General features: G+C 37.8%; 1 protein-coding gene across 1 annotated transcript in view; it reads right to left on the bottom strand.

The window, feature by feature from the left end:
- ALKAL1 (ALK and LTK ligand 1) overlaps window positions 1-15,128 on the bottom strand; it is a 31,136-nt gene extending 16,008 nt beyond the window's left edge. Inside the window, exon 1 of the mRNA XM_021005927.2 lies at window positions 14,477-15,128. Within this exon, the coding sequence (XP_020861586.1) occupies window positions 14,477-14,846 (370 nt within the window). The 5' untranslated portion in view covers window positions 14,847-15,128. The remainder of the gene's footprint in view (window positions 1-14,476) is intronic.
- Between the last annotated feature and the right edge of the window lie 548 nt (window positions 15,129-15,676).

Below are 15,676 nucleotides of genomic sequence, written 5' to 3'. Positions count from 1 at the left end.
CTCTTATTCAAAACCATTTTGGAACTCCCTCTCAAAAGTTTAAAAAATATCCAAAAAAACCACATTCTCATTCATTTATAATTATATTTTCTTGGTAAAAACAACTAGCTTGATAAGCTTCCCCCCCACCTTTATTCATCAATATTGATTTCAAATGATGTTTCCAGAAGTCAAATATATGCCCAAAGCACAGAGATTTGCCATCAGGGTATACATTCAAAAGAGTTAGTTGCTGGGAATGAAGGCAGTTACAAAAAAAAAAAATGGAATTCCAAAAATGTTTCTAAGAAAAGACAACCACATTGGATAGCCATTACTAAACAGAGAGAGCTTCCCACTGTGACTACCTTGAGGGAAAATACTTTTCTAGAAAAATTATTTCTGGTAACATAATGAGTTAGCATGTAGTACTTTCAATTTCTGGTACATAAAAAATTGTTTAAATAGTTACATTGCATTGTAGCACTGTGTGCGTGTGTCTCTCTCTGTCTCTCTCTGCCTCCCCTCTTTTTTTCTCTCTCTCTCTCCTCACATGCATATATACATTTATAAACGTTTTTGTTTGTGATATTTATATGTTGTATTTAGTTTGTCTTAAATAAATAAGAATATAACTAAATAGAAATCACTTCTATAAGTATAACCTTCTAATTCTCTGATTAGTATCATGTATTTTGAGGGTTATGGAAATCACAATGACAAATGATTTATCATAACATCAGAAACGCATGGACAGATTATGAGAGCACAAATTACTAAAAGATTATCTGACACAAAGGGCACAGCTAACATCATAGATAAGAGAGTCTCAATGTTTAAATACCCCCCTAGGTAGTTATCAATAAAAATTAATAAATTTATCTAAAAGCATTTATTTAGTACCTAATATGTACCAGTTATTGTACAAGTATAAACAATATAACAACCCGTACTCTCAATAACATTTACATTCTAATGGAAGAGATAATAAATACACATATAAGTGTATTTACAGACTACAAAGAATAAACACGATGTAGTTTGGAAGACAGCACTGCAAATTGTGGGGATCAGGAAAGATTTCATGTAGAAGTCAGTGTTTGAGCTTTGTGTTAAAAGAGAATCAGGGGGCAGCTAGGTGGTGCAATGGATAGAGCACCGGCCCTGGAGTCAGGAGGAACTGAGTTCAAATCTGGTCTCAGACCAGAGACTTGACACTTACTAGCTATGTGACCTTGGGCAAGTCACTTCACCCCAATTGCCTCACACAAGAGAAAAGAGAATCAGTAATCTTTAAGGCAAAAATGAGAAAAGAGTGTTTGGGGGACAGTCAGTATAGAGGCACTGAGATGGTAGATGGACTGTGATATATAAAGAACACAGACAAAGCTAGTTCTGATAGTTCATGGAGTGAAGGGGGATAATATACAACAAGGTTAGAAAGATAATCTGGGGCCATGTTTTGAAGGGGTTGAAAAACTAAAAAGATGAGTTTATATTTTATTCTAGACACAATAATAGAGTTACTGGTGTTTATTGAATGACATGGCCAGATCTGAGCATAAGTAAAACTACTTTGGCAGTGTGGAAGATGGACTGGACTGGGAAAAGATGAGGCAGAGAGAATGATTTAAAGGTTGGTGTAATAACCTAGGAAAGAGCTGATGAAAGCCTGAACTAAGGTTGTGGCAGCATGTGTAGAAAGAAGTGTGTAGAAAGAAGCATGTTAGAAAGAAGTGTGAGAAATAGTTGAAGCAAACATCAAAAATTGATTGGCTATGTGGAGTGAGAGGGAGTGAAGTTTCAATGATCACTCCAAAGATGTAAACATAGGAGAGCAGAAGAATGATGATGCCTGTGACAAAAATAGGGACGTTTAGAAGTTGCATGGATTTAAGAAAAGTTAATGTTCGTTGCTTTAGACATATTGAGTTTGACCTATCTCTGGGACACTTAGCTTGAAATGTCCAATAAGTAATTGTTGATGCGATACAGAAGCCTGAGATGTCTTTCAGGGCCTAGATATATAGATCTGTAAGTCATCTATAAGGAGGTAATAGTCTTACCTTTGGAATGAAATCAGACAGAAGTGTAATTGCTTTATATTATATGTCAAAATCAGAGCCATAACCACAAATCAGTAATAATTACAATCATATTGAAAATTTGATCTTCTAATTTGTTTGGAATATTATGTCTGCCTACTAATAACTTTTGCAAGGTAAAGGCCATTATAGAAATAGTCATCTTTATCACAATACTTATGAGTATACTCTAACATACATAAATAGACTACTCAATTTACAAATTGCAAATTACAAATGAGATACCTGCAAATTGTATTAGAGAACCATATTTTGAATGAGGAGCAGAACACTAATCACAAAAATATCATTTTAACAGTTAAATTCAATAAATATTTATTAAATATAGAGTACTGTACTAAGAGAACAGTTATTTATATCAACTATTCTTCCTATATTACCTTATTAAGTACCCCTTTCTAAAAACTAAGTCCGAGTGACTAATCGATATCATTAAAAAGTGATGTAGGGAACCACGCTGGCAGGATTTTATGAGCTCTATCACATTAAAAAACACACACATCCCCAAAGCCTCAGGGTGTTACCCCTAAAACCCTGAAGAGAGATGTAACCATCTTTCCTTTAAGGACACAACTTGCTAATAAAAAGGAAAGTTTGGGACATAGCCTCAAAGATTTCTAAATTCAATAAATTCAAATTTACTGATAAATATTATAGATCAATATCAATTTAATACAATAATATATTCCACTCCTTAAGGACTATAAGACATTAAAAGAAACAACAGTATGAGGGGTACTTACATTTTTGCTAAAATACATTCCTCAAAATTATATCATAAAACAAGTAGTTGTAAATAGTGTCATATTTTCCCATGGGACAATGTTATAGTTGGGGAACCAAGGACTGTGATATGGTCAAAAGAATGCTGGATTTGGAGTCTAAGGACTTAGGTTCAAAGCCCAGCTCTGCCACTTTACTAGCTGAGCGAATAAGGGTAAGTCACTTACCCTCTCTAGGCTTCAATTTCCTCATCTATAATATAAATGCGGGTGTCATGCTAAACTTTTTTGGTTCTAATTTTATGATTCTACAAAGCCACTTCTGACCAAGAATTTGACATAAAATTAATCATAAACAGGGACCCAAAATGTCATTATTATGACACGAGACATAAAAAATAATGACTATAGACCCAATGACTGTAGACATATACCATAGAATATTTAAAATAGTAAGATTATGCTCCAAGTTCTATAAGATATGGACAAATTTGCTCGTATGTAATGTGTGTGTGTATGTGTGTGTGTGTGTGTGTATACACACACACACACTCATACACACATAACACACATAACATACATACATAACACACAGGGCCTTAACACACATACTCAAACAAAATTCAATTGCTTCATAACTTGTCTAAAACAAATGTTAGTTGTGATAATCATTAATTAAACACTTAATTTACATTAATTTTGCTTATTGCCTTAGCATTTTAAAAGACTTTTTAAGAGATACTTTGGATGGCCATGATCTCTTTAAAAAGTCATACAATTTGAAGTTAATTTGTATATATGTATGTACACACATACACGTATGAATATGTATGTGTGTGTATGTGTGTATGTGTATATGTATACGTATGTGTATGTGTATGTGTATGCATATATATATATATGTATGTATGTATTTGAATAGAGAGATTGTATAATGCTGTGATTACTAGGCTGGCTTTGGAGGCTCAAAAACTTGGATTCAAGTCCTACTTCTGATAACACAGTAGCTTATGACCCTAGTTCAAGGTTATGTTACTTAATTTCATAGCACTTTAGGCAACTTTTTAAAATTATAAGTTACAGTCTTGTTATCTATCTTCATTTGTTTGTTGGCTTTCTACACCAGGAGTTCCCTGCATTTGTAACATCATGGACCTAGAGCATTGAACAAATAAAAATTATCCACAGTAAACAGAAGTATTCAAAAGTATTCACCTTAGACCTTAGAATTACCTTAGAATCTCAGAACTAACCTAAAAAATGAGATGTGTAAGAACTGTTTATTGACAATGGTAGTATGTTTCCTATTGAAGGGATGTTTATTTTTGTTTTGTCCTTTTTAAAATTTTAGATTTAAACACTGAATAAAATGGACATTTTCCTATATAAAGTAGAAAAGAAAAAAGATTATTGTACATGAATCTCCAACTATCTATTGTGTACAGCTTGCTTTTCTTTTTAAAGGTATAATCAATTCAATATGTAATTTTCACTTACTATCTGTGTGACCCTGGGCAAGTCACTTAACCCCAATCGCCTCACCAAAAAACAAAACAAAACAAAACAGAACAAAAAAAAAAACATGTAACTTTCAAAGTTCATCAGCCTCTCTGTGTTTCCTTCTGGACTTTTTGAAAGGCTTTTGAAAAATGAGAACTAACCCACCATGACTCCCTTTCACATTTTACAAACCACTCCATTTTATCAGTGTTGAGCTGCAGGGGGTTTTTTTTTAAATAATGTTGTTACTCTTTCTAATTATTTTGTGACACAGCTAATTCTAAATATGCAGTTCTCTATCTGATCTGAAGAACATTTGGACACACCCCATACATTCCCTTCAGAAGATTATGTGCCCTATAACTCTCAAAGAAACTTAAGCCCAAAGCCCTGTCCATCATTTTCCCATATGTTTTACATTCTTTCCTACAAAATAAGATTAAGTCAGATAGCTTTTAACATACCAAAATTGTCTTCTGCAATGTAGTAGGAACAGAATGATCCAGATGAATAATATAATATGCAGCTATGACAAAGTATTTGTTCTACAAATACCTATTTTATCCAACTCTATGATGATACCATTCATTCCTTTTATTACATAACTTTATGCTAATTGTCACCTCACCATGTCCTACTAAAACGTTTCTTCTTAATTGGATGACTGTCCCGATAACTGTTTTGCTACTCTTGGCTTAGCCCTCTGGATATTAGCGAACTCTTAAACTTAACATAACATTCAAATAACTCTCTCTAATTATAGATTGTTTTAAAAAAAAGGATTTGGGGGAGCTTCCCTTTCTCCTTCTCTCCCTCTGGCCTGTTAATTGTTTTTAATCAATAGCATCATTGACCTTATCCAAAAAGGCAGCTGCATATTAAGCAAGCTCTTTCTTTCATAGATTGTGCTAAGGTAAAAGCCTTCATTCAGAGCAATCCAATTATCAGAAATTAATTCTAAATTAGTGAAGACTAAATTAATAAGGTTTTTTTGTGCTATCTACTGTAATGAACGGTTCTCCTCATCAGAATATAAGCTCCTTTAGGACAGGAACTGTTTTGCTTTTATATTTATATCCCATTAGCACATTGTCTGGCATGTAGTAAACATTTAATAAATGCTTTTTGATTTATTTATTCATTTTGTTTCTAAAACCATACTTTTCTATATTGGAATTTGTTTTATAACTAAGTATATAGGCTCTGAAGACCTCATCATCATCTTCATAAAACTGGCCCAATTTTCTCACCTTTAAGAAATGCCAGAAGTGTATACCTTTAGTGCTAAATGCTGCAGCCAAATTCTATCCCTAGAAGTTTCTACATGCAATTTGTTACCTTGCTCGTATTTCATATAATTTACTGGTCCCATACAAAAACAAAGGGGGGGGTATTAATGTGATTCATTAAATTTTTTTTAACTTAGCTTTTCTCTAATTCCTTTAAAAGAACGCATCCCTCAGAAATTAAGAAAAATTAAATTCTTCTGTCCAAAACATGTGAATTATTATGAACACTGCTCTCTTTTCCTCCTCATTTTTTTTAATTATCTAACTCAGGGTAGCAATGTGAACTCCTAAGGAAAAAAAAAGATCTTTTGAAATGTCAAGCCTTCCTTCTAAATTAGATATTGCCTTAAAAGTTCAAGAAAACACATTTACTTGTATTTGTACACGTCACAGAATCACAGAGTACAGAGATGGAAGGAACCTAAGCAGTTCTCTAGTCCAATCTATACTAGGAAAAGAAACCCTACTGTAACATACTTTACAAGTCATCATTGAACCTTGTTTTTGGCAATGTATGAAGGGGAATGCACCACCTCCAGAGGCAGCTCATTCCCCTTTTGGAGAGCTCTGTTTCTGAGGAACTCCTATCAAGTATAAATTTGTCTCTTTCCAAGTTCTGTCCATTGTTTCTGTGCTCTGGGGTCAAATACGTTGCCTCCTCCAAAATAATGAAAGTTACTTTCTGGCAAGAACTGGTTTGTTTTATCTTCCTTGGCATATGTGTATATGTGTGTATGTATATGTATATGTATATGTATATGTATATGTATATGTATATGTATATGTATATGTATATGTATATGTATATGTATATGTATATGTATATGTATATGTATATGTATATGTATATGTATATGTATATGTATATGTATACGTATATGTATACGTATACGTATATGTATTACATATACACATATTTGCTGTATATGTATACTACAGTGTACATATACTATACACACACATATATAAATATTCATATATGTGTATATTTGTGTGTATGTATGTATGTATATGTATGTGCATGTATGTATAGGTGTGTACATATATGTATATGTATGTGTATATGCATGCACGCACACACACACACCAGACTTCTGTTTCAATCACGTAATTCCCAGGAAGGAAACCTCCTCTGCTAATGCATATCAGCAACTGTTCTACAACTTAGAGTTCTCAGAGAGTTGCTCAGGAGAACTGAGAGATTAAGTGGACTTCCCAGGGCCATAGAGTCAGTAAGTGTCAGAGATGGGACTTAAACCTAGGTATTCTAAGGCCAGTTGTCTACAATGCCTCTCACTGCCCTCAAAATGATAAATGCTTAATGAATGCTCTTTAAGACTAATATCACAACTGTCTATCATATCCAGATTGTGCCATTGTTCCCATCCCACAACGAATAATCATTTATTAATCACCTGCAACATGCCAAGTACTGTGCTAAGCAATGGGAATACAAAATAAGGCAAAAGATAATCCCTGTTCCTGCTCTCAAGTATCTCGTAGTCTAATGAGTCAGAGGAGGTGGAGGGCAGGTAACAAAAGGCAAACAACTATACATAAACAAAATATATACAGGAGAAATTGGAGACAATCAAAAGAGGGAAGGTACTAACAGTATGGTGGAATGGGAAAGCCCCTTTAGAGATGGTGGGAGTTTGGCTGAGCTAAAAGGAAGACACAAAAGCCAAAAAGTAGAACTGAGGAGGCAGAACATACTAGGAATGGGGGACAGCCAGGGAAAAGGCCCAGAATTGGGAGATGGAGTATCTTGTTTGAGAAACAACGAGGAGTCCAATGTCACTGAATTACTGTATATATGAGGAGGCAGTAAAGTATAAGACTAGGAAAGTAGTAGGAGGTCAAGTTATGAAGGACTTTAAATGCTAAAGGATTCTATATTTGATCACAGAGGTGATAGGAGGTTATTGAATTGTTGAAGATGGGTGGGAAGATCAGACCTGCACTTTAGAAAGATTAATTTGATAGCTGAATAGAAAATAAACTGGAGCAGGGAGACACTTGAGGCAGAGAGACATTCCCATCTCCCACAGCTGGTTATTGCAATAGTCCAGGCATGAGATGATAAGGGCCTGCACCAGGGTGGTGGCAGTGTGAGAAAAGAAAGGACACATACATGAGAGATGATATAAAGGTAAAATCAACAGGACTTGGCAATAGATTGGATATGTGCGAGTGAGAAATAATGAGGAGTCAGGATGACACCTAAGGGGAGAGCCTGAGAGAGTGGGAAAACGATGGTCCTCAACAATAATAGGAAAGTTTGGAAGTGGAAAGGATTTGGGGAAATCAATAATGTATTCAGTTTTGAAGTTTAAGTCTTGAGTTTAAAATGTCTATAGGACATTCAGTTTTAAATGATTTATGGGCAGTTGGTGATGAAAGTCTGGAGGTTAGAAAAGAATTTAAGTCTGAAAAAATACATCTGGGAAATATCAACCTCGAAATCATCATTGAATCTATGGAAGCTGATGAGATCAGCAAGTGAAATAGAATAGAGAAGAGGGTTTAGGACAGAGTCCTAAGGGACACCCACCCAGTGTGGGAGGAGTTTGGTGACCTGTATGAAGACCCAGCAAAGGAGAAGAGTTCACACAGATAGAAGAACTTGATAGAGTAGTGCCATGAGTAAGCAACTCTTAGCTATATTACCAGATTTCATGATAAATCTTAATAAACAATGATAATAATTAAACCTTACATTTATACAAAGTCCCATGACTCTGACATAGATGCAGTCTGGGAGATGGTATGATTCAACAGGTCCAGTCAAATTAGTGTTTTCAGTGACCTTGTGACCCAGATACATCACAGCCAAAATCGTTTTAGTATTCTTTGTGTCCCAAATCTTATCAGCATGGCTGGCATATAAGATACCTGGCACTCACCAGAGAATGGTCACAGCACAGGGAAAATACACTCTCAGACACAAATGCTAAGAATACCCAACCCTTGCAGCTAAGCTACGAAACTTCTAGGCTCCTTCCCTTTCCTCCCTCCAAACCCTCTAAGACCTGCTCAGACAGCGTTCTAGGGACTAGCCTCCAAACAACTGCAGTGGTGTTTTAATTGATTGCAAGCAGAACACTGAGCAGGAGGGTTTGATACACTACTCAGAGCTACTGACTGTAGCTGTTGCCACTTTCCCTGCTCAGTTCAGCCGAGCAACCTTCTTGTCTGTACTAACGGTAAGACCCTATAACTGACAAAGCATTTTTACATATGTCATTTCATTGGGTCCACACAACAATTCTGAGGGACAAATAGAACAGGCATTAGCATGGCCATTTTACAGATGAAGAAACTGAGGCTTTTGTTTAGTTACATCAAGGGTGATGGCTAGTGTTTTCAGAAACAATAAAAACCAGATAGTTTCAAAAACATACAAGAGATTGAAATAATTCTAATTAAATTACATTTAGAGAATATATTGTATCTGATTAAGGTTTTAAAAGATGATATGTTTTCATGTAAACTAAACATAGGAAATTTTTAGAAAATATATTCTGTTAATCTATATGTATATATGTGTGTGTATATATGTATACATATATGTGTGTATGAATGCTTATGGAATTCTAAAATGCCAATGAATACCTGTGTATATGCCAAAATATACTAGCATATGGCTTATTCACACTTTTCCAGCTCTCTTCACAACTACCATAGGTTTGTGAGGGGAAAAATAAATTGTGACTCCTTCATCTCTTCCTATAGCAACCAAGAAACCATTTTCAGTGCCTTCTCTTTGGCCTCCCCACACAAAATCTATAAGATCTAAAACTCTAAGAAAAAATCCCTATTTCTAAAATTCTATTCTAGTGATAGAATTAAAAATCAGAATATGAATACGAAAGGGGCTTTATGGTCTAGGCTAGAAAGCCAGAAACATGTTCAGAAGACATGGATTCAGGTTTTGTTTCTGATATACACTGGCTGTGTGACCCTCAGCAAGTCACTTACCCTCTAATTGTTCCAGGCATTTTTCTAAGACTTTAAACTGTAGTACGGTTTTATATACTCATTGGTGGAGGGAATTTTATCAGCTGAAAGTCTTTATAACAATAAAGTCATTGGTCTAGACCCCCCAAAAAAATCATATAGGTTTATACAGCAGACTAATGAGAGAGGAAGAGCAGCCTCTCAATTCATCTAATAAATCACAGAATTGGAAAGCTGAAAGAGACTAATCTCCATTATAACATGTCTAGAAGTGGTTGTCCAGTCTCTGCCTAAAGACCTCCAAGTATGGGGAACCCATCTCTTGATGCAGCTCATGCCACTTATGGAAAACTCTAATTGCTGGGAAGTTGACATCAAGCCTAACCTGACTTCTTTGAAATTTCCATTCATTACTCCTGTTTCTACTGTCTGGCCTCAAACAAAACAAGTTTAATCCCTTTTCCACATGACAGCCTTTGAGATGCTTGAAGACAGTTAGACTGTCCCCCTGGGGCTTTCTCTTCTCTAAGCTAAACATGCTCAGTTCTTTCAACCAGTTTTCATATGACATTATCTCAAGGTCCTTCATCATCTTGGTTGTCTTCCATAGAGATACTCTCCAGTTTATCAATGTCCTTATTAAATTATGTGCCCAGAAGTGAACACAATATTCCAAAAGAGGTCTGATGAGGGAAGAGTACAATGGGATTCTGCCCTTACCTTCCTGAAAGCTATAATTTTCTTAAAGCTACCAAGTTTCTTTGGCTGCCACATTATACTGCTGATTCATATTGAAATTGTCCATTAAATACCCCCCCCCATTTCCTTTACAGAGCAAGTGTTTTCTAACCAGGCTTCCTCCATCTTATACTTGTGAAGCTGATTTTTTTTGTACCCAAGTGTTAAGACTTACATTCATATTCCTATTAAATTTCATTTTTTTTAAATTCAGTCCAATGTTCTAGCAGCCTATCAAGACCCTTTTGGATACTAAGTACAATACAATAGAATACAATGTTCCATCCCTATGGACACACACAGAGTTCTATGTATTTTATTTTATTTATTTTGGAAGCAATCAAGGTTAAGTAACTTGTCCAGGGTCACACATCTAGTATGTGGCTGAGGACAGATTTGAACTCCATTCTTCCTGACTCCGGGGCTGGTGCTCTATCCACTGCATCACCTAGCTGTCTGGATCCTAAATTTATCATTTCATAGGCTATCTGGCTCTTTCAGCTTTGTGTCCTCAATAAATTTGATAAGCATGTCTATGCCTTTACCCAAGTCATTGATAAAAATGTTAAATAGCCCAAGACCAATCACGTATCCCTGAGGTTCTCCACTAGAGACATCCTACATCGTTGAACTATTAACAAATACTCTTTGAAACTGGACATTCACCCAGTTCTAAATCCATCTGATGACATTATCATCTACTCTATATCTCCCCATCTCCTGCACAAAGACAGAATAAGATTTTTATCTAAAGCTTTGCTAAAATCTAAGTAAGCTATATCTATAGCATGCTTATCATCTACCAGCTTAAGTAACTCTGTCAAAAAAGTAACTGAGGGGGGCAGCTTGGTGGCACTGTGGATAGAGCATCGTCCCTGGAGTCAGGAGGACTTCAATTCAAATCCAGCCTCAGACACATAACACTCGTTAGTGGGCAACCCCAATAGCTTCGCCAAAAAAAAAAAAAGCAGGAAATGAGGTTAGGCTGGCATGACCTGATCTTGATGAAACCAAGCTGCCCTTTTGTAATCTCTTTTCCCTTTCTAGAATTTTCCTAGGAATCAAAGTTAATATTACTTGCCTATATTTGGCCAACTCTCTTCTCTTCCTTTTTTTTTAAACTAGGACTGTACATTTCTACAATCTTTTTGTATCTCTCTAATTTTTCTTGATCTTTCAAATACGTCTGATAGTAGTTTTTTCCAGTTTTTCCGATACAAAAAAGAAATTCATTCATTTGGGTCAGATAACTTACATGTGGGTCATATCCCACAGTCAATTCAACAAGTATTTATTAAGTTTGAAGGAACACGCTATGCAATGGAGATACAAAGACAAAAACCTTTCCAGGCACTTGCTACTAGGAGAGGAGTAAGACATATACACAGGTAAGCAAACACAAAATACACACAAAAGCAATATGAAGTAATTTCAACAGGGAGAGAGTCTCTTATAGGAGACAGTACCTGAGCTGTGCTTAGAAGAAAGCTAGGAATGTGATAAGGCAGAGAGGAGAAAGAATTACATTACATACATATGTCTCTATAAAAGCATATGGACACATGGGGATGGGATGTTCTGTGTGGTGAACCGCTAATGGGCCAATGTGATTGAAATAGAGAATGTTCATAGGGGAGCAACATAAAGGAAGACCAGAGAAAGAAATGGGACTCAGATTGTAAAGAAGCAATAGGGAGCCACTGAATTTTTTTTCTAGTAGGGCAGTGACATAGTTAAGATTTATGTCTTAGAAATGTCAATTTATAGCAACTGTGTGGCAGGTAGCCTGGAAAAGGGGGGAAATTTAAACATCTTTACATCTCAAACAGAAAATTTTTCCTTCTTAGCTATAATTTGGGTTGAACAGTTGAGCTAAAAATATATTAAAATCAGTCTGTATGAATGAAACAGCATCATAACTTTGGTCTACCTCAAACTTGGACAACAGTCATTACTAAAAAGGAAAAGGTCCTATGACAGACCTCTGATTCCACTGTCCTAGATTCTCTCTATTTGCAAAATGTGAAAAATGACGTAGAGGGGCCTGAATATATGTGGTATGCCCCAGCAAGTTAGGGTCTGGCAGGAACCTTGAGTTTCCATTCTTCTGCTTAATTCCTGGTCATGAGAGCATTATGTCAGGAGGGCTGCTATGGATAGGACACAGCAACAGGGAATCATTTTATGTTTATTTTATGGAGCAAGATTGATGGCTTTAAGGAACCGCCCTGAGGAAGAAGTAGTCTGCCTGGAAATACTGGGCCCAAGTGGAAACAAGTACAGTTTCCTTATAGTCTGGGCTTGTGACTACATTACCTAGCCTTCCAGGGATGGTTTCTAAAAGTCAGGAGGTGAACAGGGGATATCATCGCTTTGAGATGTACATAGGACACTGCATGTAGTGCAATGCAAAATGTGCTGGACTAGCAGCCAAAGAGCTGAGTTCAAATCACTACTCTGTTATTTAAGATTAGGGATCATAGATTTAGAGCTGGAAGAGACTTTGAGTCCAATCCCTCCATTTTACACACAAGGATCATATGAAGAAGCAGCTAAGAGATAAAGTGGATAGAGCACCAGGCCTGGAGTCAGAAAGATTCATCTTTCTGAGTTCAAATATGGCTTCAGACACTTTCTAGCTGTGTGACCCTGGACAAGTCACTTAACCCTGTTTTCCTCAGGTCTTCATCAGTAAAATGATCTGGAGAAGGAAATGGCAAACCATTCCAGTATTTTTGCCAAGAAAACCCCAAATGGGGGTCACAAAGAGTGGGACAAGATTGAAATGACTGAACAACAAAAACAGAGAGGTGGTGAGCTTCCTATGGGCATGCAAACAATAGAGGCAGAGCTTACATAACCTCCAAGGCCCCTCCAGCTTTAAATCTATGATCAAATGGCTCTACAAAAATAGAAAAAAAATCAGCAACAATCTAGTACTAGAGACCAATGAACAAAGATTAAAAAAAAACATTAACAACCATCTCTTCAAACAGTTCTTCAAGTTTTCCAGGGCATTTTGCTAACTTAACATAGCAATAGTGCAGAGGAAAGGACACTGGCCTTGGAATCAGAAGATCTGAATTCTAGTTCTAGTTCCCCAACCCCCTTGAAGTTATTTGCTTGTCCTTCTTGGCTTCTTCAACTATAAAACTGTATCCTCAGTACTTAGTCACTGGCTGAAGAGGTGTGTGGGGGAAGAGGAAAACAATATCTTGTCTCAAAAGTCCAGGGACCAAGGGAATAACATATGTGGACTTGCTTTATGATATATATGCAAATACCATCTTCTCTTTCCCCTATAATTTTATAGACCTTCCATCTAATTTCTGTCCTTTTCATTCTAGCCCTTATCTTCAGCCTTCTCTCATTAACTTCTCTCTATACCCATTCTCTCCATTGCCAGTCTTTTCTCTCCTCCCACCGTCCACCTCCTGGCAACTTGCTCCCCAAAGTAGTTTGGGGGATTGTGCCTCTTTCCAGACCCATCTATATTTTAAAAGACCTAAAGAAGCTAATTAGCTGATGAAAATTTAGATTATAGGAAAATAGATTTCAAGCTAGAAGGGATGGATCTTAGAGGCCCAGAGAGCTTTTGACTTGCCCAAGATCACACTGCTTATAAATAGCAGAGCCCTGTTTTGAACACAGGTCCTCTGACTCCAAATCCAGCTCTAAATAATTTAGATTTATATAGTGCTTACTCTCAATCCGGCCATCTTTGCACTCTACCCCTCTGTCTTTAATAATAACGGAAATCAACGTGTGCGGCCAGCTGGGAAGAAATGTAAACCTCTCACTGTCCTCAAATGAAGCCAAAGCCCAAATTCGTGCAGAAGAGTTTAATGTAGGTTATTTCTGTGACTGAGACTTCCATTCGTTTTAGCATAATTTACTCCCTTTCTTCCTCCTTGGATCCCCGAATATACCCTTTCCCTCCCCTCTCTTCTCAAAGTCCCCTGACCAAAGTACCAAAATCGCAAAGGGCAGGCTTTAGAATGGAAAGCTTCAGAGAGGGTGTAAATTTTATGTTTTTGCTTTTCACAATGAGACAGGAATTTCTGGCATGAGATAGGAGGCTCTCTCAAGCCCTAGTCCGTTCCAATGTCCAAAAGGTGGATGCAGGTCAGATACGCCGAACAGGTAGCGAAGGAAAGAAACAGGTCTTGGAATTGGTTCTTACCTGCGCTCCTTGGCACGCCGAGGAGCCAGGAGCTGGCTGGGTCAATGGAGGAGGAGGCGGAGTAGCGCAGCGTCCGGTCGTCTCGGTCCCTCGGAGGTTCGGAGGAGGAGGAGGGGGAAGAGGAGGTGGCGGCATACACTACGCGCTCCCGCTGTCTAGATGAGCGCACCCTGCCCGAGCTGAGCTGCTGCGGGACGTGGGCGCTACTGGAAGCTACCGGCGCTGGAAGGAGATGGAGAAGCCTCTCTTTATCTCCCTGCGCCCCTGCTTCCCTGCGGCCCCGGGGGCTTCCTTGGCTCTCCTGGGAGGCCAAAGCGAGAATGAAAAGGAAGAGGGTAGGCAGCTTGGGCCACTCGCTAACTGCCCGCATCTTCCGTGCGTCTGAAGAGAAAGAAGTAAGGAGAAAAAGAAAGAAAACAGCAACATTTAGATCCTCCCGGTGTTATGCCCAGCACGTGTCTGAGGCGAATTCCTAACCTTGACTGGGAAGGAAGAGACTCAGATGCCTTGGGAAAGAAACTCGGCAAAGAAAAAGAATGTTGAAGGCGGAGGGAGAGCGGTTAAAAACAAAACAAAAAAAAAAGTTGGGGTATTGTTTAGGACTAGAAAGTAGTCTTTCTATAACTTTCTATATATCTCTGGCCCCCCAGAGCCTTACTACTCGTTTATCCTCTCGGATCTCTTCTCTCCCTCCCCCCCCCCGCCCGGAGGGGAGGGCATTGGCGCTGCTTTGCTGTCCCGGAAAAGTACCCCTACCCGGTCCATCATCCCCTGTCTCAGTCCTTGCAGCTCAAATTCCCGAAAAGCGGTGCATTGGGAAGCGGGCAGAAGCCCAAGAGGCGCTCAAGAAGATGGAGAACTTTTCCAGAGGTGGGCGGGAGGGGAGGGAGAGGGGAGAGGAGAGAGAAAAGATAGGTTTATCCCGATTGCCCAGCAAGCTATGTCTGATCTGACACAAATCAACTTCAGAATCTCAAGAAAAGAAGCCTCTCGTGGGCAATTTGTGAAGTTCTACCTAGTGCCATTTGGGCATGTGGGAGATGAACCATAGGCCAGACTGGCCAGAGAGCCACGCGCTTAACATTTTCTGGTACTCGTATGTCACTAGCGCACAATTACTCTAGAGATTCCCCTATAAGTACTATGAGAGGAAAGTGGTGAAAAGGGGAGAGGAATTAGGGGACTTCGGAGGACTTTTCT

The sequence above is a fragment of the Phascolarctos cinereus genome, unplaced genomic scaffold (genome assembly GCF_003287225.1).
Source record: "Phascolarctos cinereus isolate Bilbo 61053 unplaced genomic scaffold, phaCin_HiC Scaffold_4;HRSCAF=312, whole genome shotgun sequence".
Lineage (NCBI taxonomy): Eukaryota > Metazoa > Chordata > Mammalia > Diprotodontia > Phascolarctidae > Phascolarctos > Phascolarctos cinereus.
This window is presented reverse-complemented; position numbering and strand designations above follow the sequence as displayed.